This window comes from Salmo trutta, unplaced genomic scaffold, assembly GCF_901001165.1.
Source record: "Salmo trutta unplaced genomic scaffold, fSalTru1.1, whole genome shotgun sequence".
Taxonomy (NCBI): Eukaryota; Metazoa; Chordata; class Actinopteri; order Salmoniformes; family Salmonidae; genus Salmo; species Salmo trutta.
In genome coordinates, this window is record NW_021822395.1 from 6,555 (window position 1) to 27,722 (window position 21,168).

The 21,168-nt window shown below is 45.9% G+C and overlaps 2 protein-coding genes across 2 annotated transcripts; both read left to right on the forward strand.

Moving 5' to 3' along the window:
* Positions 1–3,425: 3,425 nt before the first annotated feature.
* Positions 3,426–14,363, forward strand: LOC115182107 (STE20-related kinase adapter protein alpha-like). Its single transcript, XM_029743765.1, has 11 exons — positions 3,426–3,479; positions 4,052–4,132; positions 8,053–8,158; positions 8,585–8,706; positions 9,321–9,504; positions 9,563–9,691; positions 9,917–10,040; positions 10,702–10,978; positions 11,142–11,389; positions 12,615–12,657; positions 12,764–14,363. Exons 1-11 carry the CDS (start codon positions 3,468–3,470, stop codon positions 13,100–13,102), a joined length of 1,665 nt encoding a protein of 554 aa, XP_029599625.1. The 5' UTR covers positions 3,426–3,467; the 3' UTR covers positions 13,103–14,363.
* Positions 14,364–14,446: 83 nt separating this feature from the next.
* Positions 14,447–21,105, forward strand: LOC115182120 (cyclic nucleotide-binding domain-containing protein 2-like). Its single transcript, XM_029743777.1, has 13 exons — positions 14,447–14,930; positions 15,101–15,138; positions 15,508–15,726; positions 15,915–15,959; positions 16,237–16,400; positions 17,917–18,073; positions 18,384–18,535; positions 18,897–19,035; positions 19,136–19,217; positions 19,562–19,625; positions 19,755–19,872; positions 20,096–20,259; positions 20,578–21,105. The coding sequence occupies exons 1-13, from the start codon at positions 14,903–14,905 to the stop codon at positions 20,801–20,803; spliced, it is 1,596 nt and encodes a 531-aa protein (XP_029599637.1). The 5' UTR covers positions 14,447–14,902; the 3' UTR covers positions 20,804–21,105.
* The last annotated feature ends 63 nt before the right edge of the window (positions 21,106–21,168 follow it).

Sequence of the window (21,168 nt, forward strand, 5' to 3'; positions counted from 1 at the left end):
ATGACTGTTTTGAGTGTCAGGCGGGGAAAGAGGACTATGTGATGCCAGACGGTCTGAGCTGGAATTCCCATCACAACGGCTCTGCGGACCGTCTACTGAGTAGTTAGTGAGAACAACTGTCCATAACCACACTCATCCTGAGGGGAAAATGTCATATTTGTACTTGAAATATCAACAAAAGTTAGAAACATTCACATCTAGGAGGGAAGAAAGAATTAGCTACTTGTCATTCGGTCTAGAATTTGTGCATTACATGTTCATAAATAAAATGTAACCAATGATTGGTGGAAATATTATCTACTTGATTCCAACAAGTACAAGATTGGATGTGAAGTTGAGATATAAGCTAATGTTTCATTCCAAGTCAAAACACTTAAATGATCCTAAACGGGGAATTCGAATACAGTCTTCTGGACTTTGGGCGATCTGCAGCAGTCAGCATAGGGAAATGTCAAGCATTGATAGCTACTTTGTTGCTTTATCAACAGTAAGAATACTATCACGTGTTCGCGGGCTACAGCGTAACCACCGTGGAGCGTTCGTCATCAACAACAACAAAACATCTCGCTGATTGTGTGTAATAATAAAAGCAATGGCGTAGTATATGGCTTTAAATATAAACTGCGATGAGCATAAGTGACAAGTGCAAAAATAATCATTGATCTCGGTACCAATGGAACAATTCGACAAGAGGACAGTGCAATGACTTGTTTCATAATAATAAACCAAACCGACAATCGCAAAAAGTATGTTTTCGCACGTTAAAATTATAATCTCACGATTTCGTTCTGAGTGAGATTAGTTTTTTGGGGGATAGTAATGATGAATAGTATAACTCACTCCAGCTGATTAAGTTGACAAGCGAACATTGCAGAGCTATGTAGTACTGTGGCACATCCGTGATTTCCATCCGGCCTTTGGCAAGGATTTCTCCCATCGATGTGGTCACTTATGATCCGGATTTTCATATAATATAAATTAACCTCAACCTACCTTTAGATGTATTTTAAACACCTTAGACAAATCCCAGAGCACATGTGGTCCCATCAATCCTAACATATCAAACAATGGAAACAGTAGCTATTAGGGAGAAAATGATCGGGGCAGACTGTTGGTGCTGAAGGTTCTTTCACGTCATGAAATAGCGCGCGGTTGAAATGAGTGACGTGTGAATTACGCGACAATATTTCTTGAGGTGGTTTTCTAAATAAAGTCCTACACTAATATACAATTGAAATTTGTTATTAACATATATTTTGTTAATTATATATAATTTTTAACATGGAGTTAAGATACATGGAATTAAAACTAAAATGTACTCCGAATTAGGGAAAAAAAATAGCAAAAAAATACATTATATAAATCAGTGCGGTTCACAGATGAAAATGAAATGTATAACAATAATTATCCCAACTTTTATCAGGTTCCCACAAGTTAGTGTCTACGTCATTACGTAAAATCATCTGAGAGGAGAGCAAAAACATAGGTGAAGTATGTTGGTTGCCATTAACTATAAGTTTCAAACTTCATACTCTCAACAATATACATTTGTTTTAGCAGTGTGTATAACGCATCGCAATTTGTTTCTATTTCATTCCATTGCATTTTGAAAATATTTTATTATCTTCAGTCAGAACAGTGTCTGTACGCACAACCTTGTACATACGTCCTATTTGCGTTGTCATAAGCCTTAACTTTGCCAAATTAGAAATGTTTAAATTGCGAGTTGTGAGCTTCCTCATGTCATGCTTGGTTTGTTCAAGTTTGTTTCGCATTCAGAGCAAGAGTAAGTTGGGTTAAAAAAAAACCAGCCTGCTTTTGTTCTGATTGGGCATGAAGATTTCATGAACTGATTTTCAGTGTAAGTAAACTTATTGCAGTTAATGCCAATCCTGCCATCCACAAATTATGTGATTATATTAATTATGTTTTTTTTTTTACATGATTATATTGAAAACATGTACTAAACAAATGCTGTAGGTTACAATCAGATGAGGACAACCGCTTTCTCTGCTACAGTGTTGGGCCCGTTCCACTGGGCACAGACATCAGTTCAACGTCGTTTTGATTTACATTTTATTGAGTGTCAACTAACGTGAAATCAACAATGTCACCACATCATCTGATTTAAGTTAAAAGTTATGTGAAAAAAAATAACAAATGGCCTTATGTTGATGACTTTGGCACATCCAATCATTTTCCCACGCTGATTCAACGCCATTACATATTATTTTATTGACGTGGAAACAACGTTGATTCAACAATTTTTCCCCCAGTAGGGTGTCTCAGTAGATTATAATAAAATAGCTAGAATAGAACAGAATAGACTGGAATACAATACAATAGAATATCGGTTTAAAAGCAAATAATTCCCCAACAACAACAGGCAAGAACTGTCACTATATAGGCGTTGTTAAAGACGTAAAGCTTTCACAATGGTGGGTATATGGCAGCGACGACCCATCAAGAACAATAACGGTCAGCGCGACCAAGGACTCATCATTAGGTCGCGCCGCCTCATACAATGGCGACACGGACGCCGGCACTGTCCTCAAAGTCCCCTTTCCCATTCATGCCTGTGGCAGCGAGAGAGATGGGGAGAAAAATACTCATCGAGGCACTTAGCGCTACAGCCAAAGCGATGGACCACATGCATTTCAGATGCTTGCATTCAGATGTGGCTACAACGATTCTGTATCACGAAATGTAACGAATACCGATGTGAAATCTGGCTATTGCGCACCAAACAGTCACGTAATGCGTGTTTTAATCCTCAGTATTTTGTGGTCACCGGCTGGCCATAGTTATTTTTGTCGACATTTTGATACCTCCGTGAAAATGTATGTTTCTTTCAAACAGCATGCATTCAGCACACAATCCCTGCTGGGGCTATTATTGCTTATTTAATCATCATCATTTATTTTTCTGTTTTCAAGAACGTGGAGCAGTGGTTTTGCATGGCGTGATGAAGCCAGATGCCATAGCAGTGGAATTGAACCCGGTTAGAGTACAGCCAGGTAAGCTGTATGGACATACAGACCGCCCCATGGGGAGGCTGTCTCTCAGGTTGAATCCTAACTAAGTCTCTCATGTTACCATGTATTTCTCCTCTTGCTCATTCTCTCTCTCTCTCTCTCTCCTCGTCTCTGGCTCTGTCTCTGTCTCTGTCTCTGCCTCTCTCTCTGTCTCTCTCTCTCTCTCTCTCTCTCTCTCTCTCTCTCTCTGTCTCTCTCTGTTCTCTCTCTCTCTCTCTCTCTCTGTCTCTCTCTCTGTCTCTCTCTCTCTGCCTCTCTCTCTGTCTCTCTCTGTCTCTCTCTGTCTCTCTCTGTCTCTCTCTCTGTCTCTCTCCTCTCTCTGTCTCTCTCTCTCCCTCTCTCTCACCACCCCCTCTCATTGTACAGCGCTTGCTGTGGCGTGGAGCAGATAATGCCATCGCGTGAAGTGCTAACCCCCACGAAGAGAAATCCATGTCTTTCTTGGTAAGGGATATTTATTTTAATCAGCATGGCTTTGATGTTTAGCCGATCATGTCAATGATTTATCTAAAGAGGTTGATGATGATGATGATGATGATCTAATGAGCCAGCGTCTCCTCCAGGTGTGCAGTAGTGTCTCTCTCATAGCACATTGATCTGGCCACGCTCCATCCTAGAACTCATGCTTTCTTTATCAGGGTTCATTCATAAGACCCATCTCATTATCCATGCATATTGCCATACCTTTCCCTGTAGGTTATATCATGGGTACCAATCTGCTGCTAACCCTGTCATCCATCTCAGCTGTCTCTTTCTAAAGTAGCAGTCACTTCATGGACATGCACTGCAGTCTTCCTCCACAAACACTGTTGTTTTCCACATTGGCTCCAACCTTGATGCTCCAAAGTATCTCTTCAGTGTTGTCTTCCTAAGTCCCTCATCTCCTTATAAGGGCATGATGGCATGCCTGTCCTCTCCTCCCTCCTTCCCTATTGGACCGTCTCACTCCTCTCCTCTATTCTCCTCTCCTCGGGGGGCATGTCTCACCCCCTCCTCCCTCCTCCCCTCTTCCCCAGGACTGCTCCTGCATCTCCCCCACTCAGGTCCAGCCAATCAGCATAGAGGACCAGTATGAGGACATCAGCCACCAATACCTGGTCAGTACAGTGCTGTGTCCACTCTGTTAGCATCCAATCGGAGCACTGAAGCCCACCCGGCCTTGTCTTTATGGTGTGGTCAGCCTAGTTCTATTCTATGAGGTCAGAGGTCTTTAGGGACCACTAGGACAACATAGGACAGCTCCGGGTCCTGTCTATGTGATGGTAGAGCTGCGTGTAACCTACCACATAATAGGGCTGCCAGCCACAGACCAGATCACTAGAACATTACATAGCCTATAAGTGAACCATATAGCACAGCAGCAAGCCTTTTTCATAGCTGCTGTGTCAGCTCACCCTGGAGCTAACTGCCACAGCATCCCGCCCAGGCACGTGCACAGATGGGAGTCAACCTGTGCCCAGCACTTTGCCCTCCCACTCGCCAAGTGCCCTTCTGGGTGGTGGTGTGTGTATATATATATATATATATATATATTTTTTTGTATAAAGTTTTGGTCATTGTTGTTCTGAACCGATTGCCCGCAAGTCGTCGTGATGCGTCTGTTGGTCAGCCCTGTTGGTTGCTCCTGTTGATCAACCCTGTTGGTTGCTCCTGTTGATCAGCCTGTTGGTTGCTCCTGTTGGTCAGCCCTGTTGGTTGCTCCTGTTGATCAGCCCTGTTGGTTGCTCCTGTTGGTCAGCCCTGTTGGTTGCTCCTGTTGATCAGCCCTGTTGGTTGCTCCTGTTGATCAGCCCTGTTGGTTGCTCCTGTTGGTCAGCCCTGTTGGTTGCTCCTGTTGATCAGCCCTGTTGGTTGCTCCTGTTGGTCAGCCCTGTTGGTTGCTCCTGTTGGTCAGCCCTGTTGGTTGCTCCTGTTGGTCAGCCCTGTTGGTTGCTCCTGTTGGTTGCTCCTGTTGGTTGCTCCTGTTGGTCAGCCCTGTTGGTTGCTCCTGTTGGTTGCTCCTGTTGGTTGCTCCTGTTGGTCAGCCCTGTTGGTCAGCCCTGTTGGTTGCTCCTGTTGATCAGCCCTGTTGGTTGCTCCTGTTGGTTGCTCCTGTTGGTTGCTCCTGTTGGTTGCTCTGTTGGTTGCTCCTGTTGGTTGCTCCTGTTGGTCAGCCCTGTTGGTCAGCCCTGTTGGTCAGCCCTGTTGGTCAGCCCTGTACAGATCTCGCGCTTGCCCAGTTGCGCCTTTTTCCCCAGTCTGCCATGTACTGAGATTGCTAATGCCCGGTATCCAAAAATGCATGAGATGCGGCCACCAGCCTAGTGTGTGTGTAGCTAGCTACCTAGTTTATAATATCAACAGTGTTGCCACAGCAGTATAACATTTGATTAACCCTTGAGTTACATCATCATCAATATTCAGTCTAGTTGGTGTAACCGGTGAGAAATGGCTAGCTAGTTAGCGGTGTGCGCGCTAATAGCGCTTCAATCGATGACATCACTCGCTCTGAGACCTTGAAGTAATTGTTTCCCTTGCTCTGCAAGGGCCGCGGCTTTTGTGGAGCGATGGGTAATGGTTGCTTCGAGGGTGACTGTTGTCGATTGGGCAGAGGGTCCTGGTTCGAGGCCAGTGGTAGGGGCGAGGAGAGGGACGGAAGGAACACTGTTACTCCTGGTTCGAGGCCAGGTAGGGCGAAGAGAGGGACGGAAGGAACACTGCTACCCCTGGTTCGAGGCCAGGTAGGGGCGAGGAGAGGGACGGAAGGACACTGTTACCCCTGGTTCGAGGCCAGGTAGGGTCGAGGAGAAGGGACGGAAGGAACACTGTTACCCCTGGTTCGAGGCCAGGTAGGGGCGAGGAGAGGGACGGAAGGAACACTGTTACCCCTGGTCGAGGCCAGGTAGGGACGAAGAGAGGGACGGAAGGAACACTGTTACCCCTGTTCGAGGCCAGGTAGGGGTTGAGGAGAGGGACGGAAGGACACTGTTACATTGGCTGATACACAGAGCAGACAGAGAGAGGAGCGGCTGCATCAACGACCCTCCCTCCGACCCGACTCCATCCCTTCCTCAGTCAGCAGCAGCATCACAGGTAGTCTAGGCTCGCAACAAGCTCTCACAGGCTCACTGCAGAATCAGATGTTTATTTACGTTTATCTAAACGTCACATTTCGAAGTTGCTCCAAACGTCACATTTCAAAGTGCTTTTTACACTCTGGGTTGACTCCTCATGCTAGGTATTGTTCTATTTCTCCAAACACACATTTCGAAATTGCTCCAAACGTCAAATTTAGAAGATTAAGGGTTAAGGTTTTGCATAGGTTTAAAACATTGCTTAGGCACTCATTCTGAATGGTTAAGCTAAGGGCTAAGGTTAGACACTCGTTCTGAATGGTTAAGCTAAGGATTAAGGTTAGACACTCGTTCTGAATGGTTAAGCTAAGGATTAAGGTTAGACACTCGTTCTGAATGGTTAAGCTAAGGGTTAAGGTTAGACACTCGTTCTGAATGGTTAAGCTAAGGGTTAAGGTCAGACACTCATTCTGAATGGTTAAGCTAAGGGTTAAGGTTAGACACTCATTCTGAATGGTTAAGCTAAGGGTTAAGGTTAGACACTCGTTCTGAATGGTTAAGCTAAGGGTTAAGGTAGACACTCGTTCTGAATGGTTAAGCTAAGGGTTAAGGTTTGACACTCATTCTGAATGGTTAAGCTAAGGGCTAAGGTTAAGACACTCATTCTGATGGTTAAGCTAAGGGTTAAGGTTAGACACTCGTTCTGAATGGTTAAGGTTAGACCACTCATTCTGAATGGTTAAGCTAAGGGTTAAGGTTAGGACACTCGTCTGAATGGTTAAGGTTAGACACTCATTCTGAATGGTTAAGCTAAGGGTTAAGGTTAGACACTCGTTCTGAATGGTTAAGGTTAGACACTCATTCTGAATGGTTTAAGCTAAGGGTTAAGGTTAGACACTCGTTCTGAATGGTTAGGTTAGACACTCATTCTGAATGGTTAAGCTAAGGGTTAAGGTTAGACACTCATTCTGAATGGTTAAGCTAAGGGTTAAGGTTAGACACTCGTTCTGAATGGTTAAGCTAAGGGTTAAGGTTTGGATAGGGTTAAATAAAACACGAGTGTCCACCTCACAACCTTCTGATCCAGAGTCATGAGATTAAGACTCTAGTTAACCACCAGGTGATACTAAAATATCCACACAAGCCAATAGCCAGCCAGCCATATATCTTGAGTTAGAGGATGATGAGTATCATATCATGAAGTTATTATTTAAGAGCATTTAAGATAAATCACAATCAATAAAAACAAATCTTGCTAACTAACTAGCAGATTTACATCAATCATCAACATCAAAGATCAGCTGATAGCCCACCTTCTGTTCCCCACGTCTTTAGGAGGCGCTGTAACTCGCTAGCTTTCAATTTGTGATGATTGAATGCGTTGTTGCAGAAATAAATAGGTCTGTGCTAAAACAATAAAACAGTTCGCTACAAAGGCAGTGGTATGTTCTGAATTTCGAGATATGAATTAGTTTAAGCATCGGCCCCCTGAAAGGTCTGTGCACGGCCCTGACCCCTTAACACAAAGTAGTTTACAGCCTCTCCCTCCCCCCCGTGATACTACCCCCACCCCAGCATTACCCTGTGTAGCTTAACCCCACAGTGCCCCCCTGTGGCAGCCACTGGTTGGTCATCACCACAACACCTAAGTACTTTGACCTCTTCAGGCTCAAAGGCAACACTCACTCACCCTCATTCTGCTTCCTCTTCTCTGCTAAATGGACCCATTTCATGTTAGTAAAAAATACCATGCTATACTAAAGCACTTGTAGACTGTATTTGTAGGCTGCCTACAGGGTAAGAAAAAACAGTTCATTTGGGTGAACTATCCCTAATCTAGGTAAACTACAACATGTTTCCATACTATTACCATGTTGTTACTACATGTTCTGTGATCTAATGAAGTATTCTGCTGATACGTGTCAGGGTTGTGTGTGAGTACGTGTGTGTTTGATTCTTCACAGAGCTCTGACGTCTCAGAATGCACTTTCACCTGGGGTGGTGCAGGCAGCGATGACATCACAGCGCTCTCTGCTAACTCCGCCCACTACCAGCTGCTGTCAGAGCTGGGTGAGCATACCATTGGTCACAAATCAACTCATCACTACAACCCAGAAAGACAAGTCCTTTCACTACATAGTTGTTGCCTGCAGAGTAATATCTCCTCTGACAAATACAAAGCATATTTCCTTTTAGCATGTTACTGTTGAATAGAATAGCTAATCCAAAAGCGTTGTTTACAATTTCACTGACCAAGTCCCATACTACACATAGCCCGAGTATAAAGCGTTTGTATTGTGGACATTTTATGTTACACATAGTCTATTACCTTTTGGCACATCTGTTGAATAAACTGGCCAATTCAAAATATTAGTTCACAAATCTCCCTGGATTATTGAAGACCATACTAACCACACAGTACCTGAGAATGAAGGGTTTTCAGAGTTGAACGTGTTTCTACATGTCTTAATATTTATTACCAAACCGTGTTCACAGGGAAAGGCTTCAACAACCTGAGCCAGGTGCGCATGGCGCGCCACACCCCCTCCCGCCAGCTGGTGGCAGTCAAGAACACCAACCTGGATGAGTGTACTGAGGATGAGCTGCTACAGTTGATGGTGCGGTACTGTATTAAAGGTCCTACAGATACGAACCACCTTGTCTTTTCATTGAAGTTCATGTCATAAGATACATATTTTGTTCCAGCCACAACTGATTCAAAACACCTGATTCAACAAATCAATTTCTTAGTTGAGTCAGTCGATTACTTGAATAAGATGAGTTAGCGTTGGGCTGGAACAAAACCTGTGCTCTTGCTCTCTAGATCCAGGGTCAGGGACCATTTAGGTCATTGTTCATAATAACATTGTTGGCACTTGGCAGTGGTACAAGCCACCTGGCTGACTGTGTGACCCCAGTGCTTCCTGGCTGTGACCCCAGTGTTTCATGGCTGTGTGACCCCAGTGTTTCCTGGCTGTGTGGACCCCAGTGTTTCCTGGCTGTGTGGACCCCAGTGTTTCCTGGCTGTGTGGACCCCAGTGTTTCCTGGCTGTGTGACCCCGGTGTTTCCTGGCTGTGTGACCCCAGTGTTTCCTGGCTGTGTGACCCCAGTGTTTCCTGGCTGTGTGACCCCAGTGTTTCCTGGCTGTGTGACCCCAGTGTTTCCTGGCTGTGTGGACCCGGTGTTTCCTGGCTGTGTGGACCCCGGTGTTCCTGGCTGTGTGGACCCCAGTGTTTCCTGGCTGTGTGGACCCCAGTGTTTCCTGGCTGTGTGGACCCCAGTGTTTCCTGGCTGTGTGACCCCAGTGTTTCCTGGCTGTGTGACCCTAGTGTTTCCTGGCTGTGTGACCCTAGTGTTTCCTGGCTGTGTGACCCTAGTGTTTCCTGGCTGTGTGACCCTAGTGTTTCCTGGCTGTGTCCCTAGTGTTTTCCTGGCTGTGTGACCCTAGTGTTTCCTGGCTGTGTGACCCCCAGTGTTCCTGGCTGTGTCCCCAGACGAGGTTCTTCTCTCCAGGCTGTTCCGCCATCCCAATCTGCTGACCTCTCGCCTGGTCTTCAGCTCCTGCTGCCAGCTCTGGGTCCTCACACCACTCATGGGCTACGGTCAGTCTACTGCATGCATCTTCTAACACACACGTTTCCTCTCAACCATCTCTCTCCCACACTTACTCCCCCCATCTCTCTTCGTCCATAGCTCCTTCTCTCAGCGATAAGTTGGTTGAACTTTACTTTTTATGGTACAGAAATGACATGTTAAAAAATGCCTATGTTTGTAAGAACATTACGAACCATTTGGAACCATAGTTACCGACTTCTCTCTCTGTCCAGGTTCGGCAGATAGCCTGCTGAGGACGTTCTTCCCTGACGGGATGAGGGAGTCCCTGATCGCTTACCTCCTCCACGGAGTCCTGAAGGCTCTGCAATACCTGCACCTCATGGGCTACGTGCACAGGTGAGGGAGGAAAGACACCATGGGGACAAGGGAGAGATATGAACCATTTTAAGGCTTCTACATGTAGCCGATGTGAAATGGCTAGCTAGTTAGCGGTGCGCTAGTTAGCGGTGCGCTAGTTAGCGGTCAAGCGATAGGTAACGATGCTCATGGGTGGCAGTTGCTGATGTGTTCAGAGGGTCCCTGGTTGGAGCCCAGGTTGGGGCGAGGAGAGGGACTGAAGCAACACTGATACACTTCTGTCCAACTATAACCAACCCAACTGTTAGACGGTTCTGGTACTCCTTGTATACAGCCTCGCTATTGTGTTACTATGTGTTCCTATTTAGCAAATGCTTGTAACTTTTTAACTCTGCATTGTTGGAAAAGGGCCCGTGAGTAAGCACTTCACGGCAAGTCTACACCTGTTGTATTCGGCGCTTGTGACCAATAACATTTCATTTGATTTGTTGAAAGAATCAGCCTAGTTTGCTGTCTCAGTTGGACATAGTTGCTCGGAGTTGCTCGCAATTCAACATGTAGAATGTGCCAGGGACAGTTGGTCTGAGCTGGTAAAAACAACCTAATGCATCATCAATAGTTAGTTGACTGTAGTGTAGAAGCCTGAAGATTTGGCGAGAGTGAACGCTCTTCTCCTCTTCTCTTCTCCACTTCCTCTCAGGGGAGTGAAGGCCAGTCACATCCTGCTGTCTGGGGAGGGCCGTGTCTACCTCTCGGGGCTGCACAGTGTTTATAGTATGATGCGGGATGGGAAGAAGGTGAGGACCGTGTTCGACATGCCCCATCACAGCCCCACCCTGCTACCCTGGCTCAGCCCAGAGCTGCTACGACAGGACCTGCATGGCTATGGGGTGAAGTCAGACATCTACAGTCTGGGGATAGTAGTCTGTGAGCTGGTCAGTGGCAGGGTGCCTTTCCAGGACATGCCCCCTACACAGGTACTGGGGCCTTACATACATACAGCACAATGCCATACGCTAGGGCTGTTCTCATACATTACAAAACATAGTTCAGTCTGTGAGAGTCTCTCGTCTTTTCTCCATCTCTCTCCCTCTGTGTGACTGTGTCCATGCGTCCATATGTCTGTGTCTCTCCCTCCAGATGCTGCTCCAGAAGCTGCGTGGGTCCCACTGCTGCCTGCTGGACGTGGCCCCCTCCCCCCTAGGGGAGCTAGGGGGGCTGAAGGTGTCCCGCTCCGGGGTGGACTCTGGCATCGGGGAGAGTGTTGCCACGGGCAGCCTGACCCACACCGCCACCGCCGAGAGACCTCAGAGCCCCGCCCCCAAGAACCACTCGGCCACCCTGCACAACCTGGTCCAGCTGTGTCTGCAACAGCAGCCCGACTGCAGGTAAGACATACACGTGTGCACACACACCGAACGCAAGCACACGCACACCAACACACACAGCGAATGCAGGTGAGACACACACACACAGGAGCAGCAGACGTTATACACAGGGGCTCTGGTACCTCCGTTTGAAGTCGGTTCTTTCATTCAAGGAACAATTTTAAATGTTCTTGTGTTCTGTCTGAATTTCTGTCATTTTTGAAAGGCGTGTAATATGTGAGATTCCAAGTGCTGCTAGATATGACAGCGTTGTGGGACATTAAGGCACGGTGTGACTGCTAGATATGACAGCGTTGTGGGACATTAAGGCACGGTGTGACTGCTAGATATGACAGCGTTGTGGGACGTTAAGGCACGGTGTGACTGCTAGATATGACAGTGTTGTGGGACCTTAAGACACGGTGTGACTGCTAGATATGACAGTGTTGTGGGACATTAAGACACGGTGTGACTGCTAGATATGACAGTGTTGTGGGACATTAAGACACGGTGTGACTGCTAGATATGACAGTGTTGTGGGACATTAAGACACGGTGTGACTGCTAGATATGACGGTGTTGTGGGACATTAAGGCACGGTGTGACTGCTAGATATGACAGTGTTGTGGGACATTAAGACACGGTGTGACTGCTAGATATGACAGTGTTGTGGGACATTAAGGCACGGTGTGACTGCTAGATATGACAGTGTTGTGGGACCTTAAGACACGGTGTGACTGCTAGATATGACAGTGTTGTGGGACATTAAGACACGGTGTGACTGCTAGATATGACAGTGTTGTGGGACATTAAGACACGGTGTGACTGCTAGATATGACAGTGTTGTGGGACATTAAGGCACGGTGTGACTGCTAGATATGACAGTGTTGTGGGACCTTAAGACACGGTGTGACTGCTAGATATGACAGTGTTGTGGGACATTAAGGCACGGTGTGACTGCTAGATATGACAGTGTTGTGGGACATTAAGACACGGTGTGACTGCTAGATATGACAGTGTTGTGGGACATTAAGACACGGTGTGACTGCTAGATATGACAGTGTTGTGGGACCTTAAGACACGGTGTGACTGCTAGATATGACAGTGTTGTGGGACATTAAGACACGGTGTGACTGCTAGATATGACAGTGTTGTGGGACATTAAGGCACGGTGTGACTGCTAGATATGACAGTGTTGTGGGACATTATGGCATGGTGTGACTTTGTCCTGTTTTGGTGTTCCATAGACCCTCTGCTTCTACACTGTTGACCCATGCCTTCTTCAAACAGGTAGGTCTCATCATCATCAAAATGCTGTGTTTTGGACTGGATTGCATTCTGTGGTACGGTATGGCTGACTTCGTATTCATGTATTTTTCTGTGGACTGTATGACAGGTGAAAAGGCATCATACCCGGGACTCCTTCCTCAGTCTCATGTACCCCGCGGTGCCCCTTGGAGTTTCCAGCCCCGATGACCCCCTGTGTCCTGCTCCCCTACCCCGTCCTGCCACCCCCCCACCTCCGCCATCGCTCACCCCACAGAGGAGGTGTGGGACTTCTCATAACCCTCCTCCCTGCCCCCTTCCACCTCCGCCCCCCACATCCCAAAATCTGACAACCAAGCCTAACTCAAGACAATCAAAACGATCAAAAAACAGCGAGCCCAAACCTTTCTACTGTGCTTTGATTGGACTTGTCCTACCCACCTCTCTGAGCCTTTCTACTGTGCTTTGATTGGACTTGTCCTACCCACCTCTCTGAGCCTTTCTACTGTGTTTGATTGGACTTGTCCTACCCACCACTCTGAGCCTTTCTACTGTGTTTGATTGGACTTGTCCTACCCACCACTCTGAGCCTTTCTACTGTGCTTTGATTGGACCTGTCCTACCCACCTCTCTGAGCCTTTCTACTGTGTTTGATTGGACTTATCCTACCCACCACTCTGAGCCTTTCTACTGTGTTTGATTGGACTTGTCCTACCCACCACTCTGAGCCTTTCTACTGTGTTTGATTGGACTTGTCCTACCCACCACTCTGAGCCTTTCTACTGTGCTTTGATTGGAACTGTCCTACCCACCACTCTGAGCCTTTCTACAAGTTTTCTAGGCTTTTATATGTTTGTTTTGAAAGTCAAATAAGGGTCTGCAGGTGGATGTTTATTGTCACGAGTCTTGTCCTGGAGGCAGAACTGAGCCATTTCCCCTTAGATAGGCCAGCTGCTGGAATAGGAGGGCGGGATTATTGAAGCTGCTCTGCCTGGATCATCCAATGAGGATCTCTGTGCCATGGGTGTGGCTGCCGATCAACGACAATGACAACCAATGACGTTGCAGGACAGTGAGGACACACCCCCATGCCAGTGAAAAAAACCTATCACTGGACTCATATGGATCGTACTACGAACAGTAATGTGAACTATTTTAGGCTATTAGACTGTGAAAGGGCATAGATAATAATGTGTCAGGGTTTGAAGAGGAAGATAATAGATAATGATATGTTATGGAGTTGGAGAGGGTATGAGTGTTAAAACACAAGTGTGCGAGCAGAGACGGTACGAGAATAGCTAGTGTGTTAGTGGAAGTTCTATGGTTATCCCTCTAGTCTTGTGAAACCAGCCTGATCTCGCGATAGCTCACATTCCCGAAGTGAAACTAAACGTGAGCTCAGCGGTCCGTCTGATTGACCAGGCTGCTATCCCTCCCCTGTACAACCAGTGAAATCCCTGTGATCAAATAAGAACTATAACACTACTGTGCTTTGAGACGCAGCTGCCCTATACACGTCCTCCTAGTCGTAATAAACGTGTGGGAGGGTCCTCAATGGTATCGTTTTAATGAAATCTGTCAACTGTTTATGATACATTTATGTGGATTATTCTGTGATTGATGATTATGTGTATGAGAGATATTTTATGTATCAGTGCATATCAAACATGTTATAGCTGTATGAGCCATATAGAAGTGTTATAAATATATTCATTATCAATTTTCTAAAACAATGTCCCTTTTTTCTTGTCTTTGGAAGTTCTGTATGGTCTTTCTCACCAACTCTGTTAAAGCCTAAATAAGCAGAAAGCTGTATAAGGGGTTATTGAAGGTTTAGGTTGGGATTGGTGGTTTTTGGCAATAATGTGTTTAGGACTGCATTGCTTGAGGTAGAAGTTGCCCCAACTACAGATGTAAGATCAGATTATCCTACCCCACATCCACTTAACCTTTAGGGAGATGAACAAATATCTGACCCTGTGTCAGTGGTTAGGTTTGACTTCTACCCACTCATAACTACATCACTGAATAGTCTATGCCTAAAATATGGACTAGCGCTGTCGTTGTCAACCTGGGCTATGTATACCACTGGGGGGACTTGGCCTTTCTCCAGGGGGATTCAGAAGACACCTCCACAACAACTGTCCCAGTGACTGTCCTGGCTGAGACGCTAAGATAGAATATACCCTGTGATGTCACAGAGGAACCTCTCTAGTGGGTGGAGTCCATATCTCAAAAACAAACAACTAACACCTGACACCATTGGACAATGGAGACAGGAGAGAAAGCGGAGAAAGGTAAAACCACATTCTTTCTTCATTTACATCTTAGTCACTACAAAAATGCTGTGGCTTAGAAACATACCCACCACCGGTGGAGAAGAAATGATCTATGGTCTACAAATTCTATCATTTTGTCCTGGTGAGGGCTATTAGTTCATTTGATCAGCATCTCATTCTGTTTCCAGCAGCTGCGAAGGAGGCCAAGACGAACCTCAAGGATGTGGTAATGTGCATAGATATGGAAAGCTAGACAGGAATTTTGGTTAGAGTCTGCAGGCACAAACTGTCAGCCATTATTATTACACCATCTTAGTTGTATTTCTATGGTAACAGGGCTCTCCATAGACTCTCTTAGTTCACGTTTAGGCCTTCAGATCTGGCCACATAAACCCCTCCCTACTTATCAACAGCATGTCCTGTTATGTATACCACTCTAGTTCATAGTTCAGGTCAACCTGTGTCCTCTGATCATGGGTGTTTAGGAGATGTAGTGACAATGCCAATGACTTTACAGTCCATGTATTGACCTCTCCCTCCTCTAGCCAGTCAATGTAGTGACCTCTCTCTCTCCATTCTTCCCTCCCTTCTCTAGCCATCGGCGGTTTTACATTTCCAGCAGGCAGCAGAGATGTTATTCTCGGCCCCGGTGCAGGCTGCTCCATACCGGGGAAAGCTAGGCTTTAAGTGGGCGGTGCGCAGCGTCATCCTGATGACTCGCTTCTGCCGCTACTTCATGTCCCGTTCCAACTCTCGCCAATTCATAGAGTTCAACTTCCGGGAGACCATCACCAACCAGCCGGCCGGGGGAACGGTGGGTCGTGTGTGTGTGTGTGTGTGTAGGAGAGTGGTACTGTTAAGGGGAAGTGATAAGGTACTGTGTTTTGCTGGGCTAACGGGCCACCAGGTTTATGTAGTGGTCTTGATGGGAGATTGAGAAAGAAGCTACAGTTTTGATATCCAGAAAGACTGGAAAGTTAACATTGATTTCTGTTCTTGCAGGGTAAAAATCTGGTGTTTGACCTGAACCACTTCAAAGTGAAAGAGGTAATGTGACCGTATGAATTTAGAAGACCTATGCTGGGTATGAAAATACTGTGTTTATGACTGTAAGGAATGTTGTTCTCCTTGGTGTGTGTGTGTGTTTCTGTGTTCGTGTGTATGTCTTTGTCTCTGTCTGTGTGCATGAAAGCTATGTGTGTATGTGTGTGAGCGTACGTGTGCTTGTATACGTGCGTGTGTCTTTGTCTGTGAGCGTGAATGCTATGTGTGAGCGTATGTGTGCTTGTATACATGTGTGAGCATTATGTCTGGAACATTCCAGGACCGGATCCCTGTCCTGCTGGTGGAGATTATGCGGAAGTGCCCAGAGGAGCGTTCTGAGTCGGAGGTGTTGCTGGTTCACAACATGCTGAGCTCTGTGAGCATGTTTCGTCGCTACAGTGCAACCCTGCAACTCCTTCTGGCCAGGGTGGTTCGCTATCAGAGGTTAGAGGTCAATCCCCTGTCAATCAATTGCAAGAAAATGAGCTTTAAAACTGCAAAATGTTATTTTCACCCCATGACAAAATGTGCAGAATTGCAGGAAATAAGCTTTAACCCTGAAAAATTCTCTTCACCAACAAGAGGGGTGTGAACAGTTTGTGTCATGAACAGTGCTTGTGCCCATAGAAATAGATGCAACGTGCACAACGAGGCGCCGGATGTTCCCCAATGCTGGAAAGGGAAAGGGGATACCTAGTCAGTTGTACAACTGAATACCTTCAACTGAAATGTGTCTTCCGCATGGTCTTCCCTGTGGCTCAGTTGGTAGAGCATGGTGTTTGCAACGCCAGCATGGTGTGTGCAACGCCAGGGTTGTGGGTTCGATTCCCACGGGGGGCCAGTACAAAAACAAAATGCAAGAAATGAAATGTATGTATTCACTACTGTAAGTCGCTCTGGATAAGAGCGTCTGCTAAATGACTAAAATGTAAATGTAATGAAGGGGGGCCTGATTGAACACGTTTGGAAACCCCTGCCTTAGGGAACGCAATGGAAAATGTCTTGGTAGTATAGTCCTTCCCTGTTTCAGTCAGTTTGGTTTCTTTTAGTGCCTAATAAACACAACCCTTGTTTTAGGCTATAATAATCCGGTAACACTTTAGTTGAAGTGGCTTCTTGTGAAGTGTTGTATTGCCTTTAAACATTCATAGGACTTTATAGATGCAGTCAATGTCACGCCCTGACCCGAGGGCTCTCTATGGTGTTGTAGGTCAGGGTGTGACTAGGGGGTGTTCTAGTCGATTATATTTCTATGTTTGGGTTTGAGTATGGTTCCCAATTAGAGGCAGCTGATTATCGTTGTCTCTAATTGGGGATCATACTTAAGGTGTCCCTGTTCCCACCTGCGTTGTGGGATATTGTTTTGTGTATGTTGCGCCACTGATGTTTCGTTGTTGGTTTATTGGAAGTTTCACTGCAAATAAAGATGTGGAACTCAACACACACTGCGCCTTGGTCCGTCCATTATCACGACCGTGACAGTCATAGAGCTTTATACTTAACTGTACAGTAAAGCATTAACCACTTAGACCACTTAAAATGACTAAAATGTAAATGTAAAGTCCCCTTCAGCTTAGGGGACCTACGTAGTTCTGGTACTGGTTCCGACCGACATTTTTTATTATAAATCGATCTGTAGACACCGTAGATCGAAATGGCTTGCGTTGAGCGATAGCCCTGGTTCCCACGGACACAGTAGTACAAGCATTAACGAACAACAAGAAGCCATAATATCACAGCTGTTACATTTAACCATGACTGCATAAGGGACTACAAATATGTTTACAAGGCATTATAATGCTTTACAAGTTTGTTCTTGTCTAATGTTCTGTATTATGTTATGTTCCATGGTTTGTGTGGACTCCAGGAAGAGTAGCTGCTGCTTTTACAACAGCTAATGAGGATCCTAATAGATAACAAATAAAGAGTTACCAATCACCCCGCGTGGCTATGCCTGCAGGTTGGAGCGTCGCAGAGTGGTCATTAAGAAGGGCCATTGGGGACACAGCTTCTACTTTGTGTTCTCTGGGCTACTGGCCGTCACCAAGGACAACGACGGTAGCAGTGCCTTCGTGGATAAGGAGCCCATCCTCATCAAGAAGGGCATGAGCTTCGGGGTGAGGCCTCACAATTATATGTTTTTGTAGAAGCTATTTTTTTAAGAGGCAATATCATTATCAATAGTCATAGTAGTGATAGTGGAGGTAGTAGTGGTGAGAATGGTAGTGATATTGTTTAGTGTTTAGGAAAAAGATATCTGGGTTCTTGCGAACGTCATACCTCACATACGTTCAAGGCCTGATGGGCAACGCAGACGAGTAGGTTCAACCACATGAAATAGCACACCTGACCGTAGCTAGGCTACTGGCGCAGTCGTGTGGTTCTGACTGTTGTGATTATTAATGGTCAGTAACTGTTGTCTGTCAGGATGTGGCCTTGATCAAAACGCTGAGGAGGAATGCCACTGTTGTGTGCATGGAGGAGACGGAGCTCATGGTGGTCGACAAGGAAGACTTCTTCGCTAACAAGATGGATGTAGAGCTGAAGAGGGAGTTTGACTATCGCTTCAGGTTCTTCCGGTGAGATAATAGGATGTTTTACTATCGCTTCAGCTTCTTCCGGTGAGATTCTGCAGCCAGAAATTTGTTTTAGGATCTGAATATATACCCCCTACAAACCTGTCTTTGTTGAGCACCGCTCCTACTTTCCTAAAGAGTGAAGGCCTCCCTGAATCCGTGCTACAAACCTGTCTTTGTTGAGCAGCACCACTCCGACTTTCCTAATGAAAAGCGAAGGCCAACCTGAATTCCCGCTACCAACCTGTCTTTGTTGAGCAGCACCTTGAACTCCCACTACAAACGGTGTTTGTAACTCTAAGGTCACCGGGAGTCACATTGCCCCTCTTTCCACCGATTCACCTCTGTGCCCCTTCTCTCCCAGGTCACTCCAGCTAGTGTCCTCCTGGTCATACTCTCTCATTGAACAGATGGCTGACCATTCCAAGGCCGAGCAATTTCGCTACGGCCACGTGGTCGTCAAGGACACCAACGACATGGGCAACATCATTTTCATTGGCAAGGTAACCGGGGGGCTAACTTGTAGGCCTACAGTACATGTGGGGAATGTTGGGTAATGTAGTTGCAGGCAGAGATGTTTGATATTAAATGCTTCCATTACAGGGCCAATGTGACGTGTTGAGAGTGGTGGATCTTACCTCCTGCAGTGCCTACCAACGCCTCCTAAAACAGTATGCAGACTCAGGTACTGGCACGTGTTTATAATACAATCCTACTGTAATGTGAAGACACACAAAATATGCATACAATATACACAGTTCACATTTCAGTATTAAGTTCTAGGCAACCTCAGTTTTCCCTGTATCCTATAACAACCAGAGTAACTTATTTTATTTTTATTTAAAAAATGTGTCTGTTGTTTATATTGAGTTTTGAGTAAGATTATAACATTTGTGCAATGACATGTTGAAGAACAATAAAAACAAAACATTATCTCTCTCTCTTTCTCTCTCCGTCTCTCTGTCTATGCCTGTCTCTCTCTCTCTCTCCCTCTCCCTCCCTCCCTCCCTCCCTCTCCCTCTCTCTCAGTAAGCAGAGGTACATGTTTGCCAACACATGGATTCAACGGCGAGCTGACAAACCAACCAGGAAGGTAATGTAACTGGCCACAGTGTATTTACCTGGACGTACCACACATCAGTGACGTCGCTGCATCTCAGCTGTGTCCAGTTAGTTCGCTGCCCGGTGATAAGTTGTGTCTGTCTGTTCTACTCTTCCTCAGTGTCATAAAACACAAAGTCCTCCTCAATAATCCTCCACGTCCTCCCAGAGGACTTCCTGCAGACCTGCCCACCAGTGCCTGTTTCCTGATCGACACCCTTCATCAGAGCAGCACATTTGTACGTAGCCTTGAGGTCCAGACGTTACCCACATCAACATTGGAAGAAACCTGTATGGTACTTGTGCCTTGTGTTCAGCATGGATGACCATGTAATAACATGATAATATGACATCCATGGCATGCTGTGTTCTGGGCATAGAGTTGTAATCACTTCCTTGAACTCTTCCTCTAGTGTTTTCTAACTCTATGGTTCTGTGTGTCTGCTGTGTGGTGTGGTTCAGGGTCTGAACCAGTACCTGATGCCGTCCAAGCAGAGAGACTGTCGCAGGTTCACTCTGGTCAGCCAGAGCGTGGAGATCCTGCGGGTGGAGAAGACTCGCTTTGACAAGCTGGTGGACAACACCACCATGAAGAAGCTGGAGGCCCTGCAGAAAACCTACCCAAGGTGAAGACTAATGGATACCAGTTCAGATGGGCTGCCCTTACTGGTGCACTTCATAGAAAAGACGGGGCACCAGAAACAACCCCTAGCCCCTACCCATTAGGTGTTTGTGTAGATCTAAGATGACTCAGGTCTAGATAGGTGTAAGGCAAGCAATCCACAGAGGGCAAGGTGGAACTTTCACTGTATTGCTTATACCTATCTAATCCTCTCAGATCTAGCTAGGGAGAATGTACGCATTACTGTAAGTCGCTTTGGAAAAGAACGTCTGCTGAATGGCATATATTATTAATAGCGCTTTTGTGTTATCTTCCTGTGTAGCGACGATGAGCTGTGCACTGTGTTCCTGGAACACAGCCGCTGGAAGGACTACAAACACAGTGTGGTACAGGACCTGTTCCCCCACCGGGTTGCCCCAATCAGAAGCCCCAAAACCCAGAAGCAGCAGGGCCACTGTGGCCCCAGCCAGGCCCTCCAGCAGACCAGACACGTGGTCAACAGGCTGAAACAGACAAAGCAGAGGGTAGAGCCAAAAATAATTAAATAAAGGACTAAATGTGTAGATGAATGAATACATAGACATGGTTTTATCAATATGCTTCAAGTTTGAGCGTTTGCTGCATTCTTCATTATTTTCATGCATTTCATTAACATCAGGCAGAAATCAAATTATCTGCACACCATAATACCATTTCTCAAGTAGAAAGGTTTTGAAGTATAATTTCTCATGAGTGGGTCATGAGAAAACATACTTTAAACCCTTCTGCCTCTGCTCTCTGTGAGTAGAAAGCTGGAGGAACTCGGTTGTCACTAGTTAACACAGCCACGAAGTCGAAATTGGCTATATTGTAAAAAAAAAAAATCAAGAAAACAAAAATGTGTTTTATTATCTTAATGTAAGATTAGGTTTAG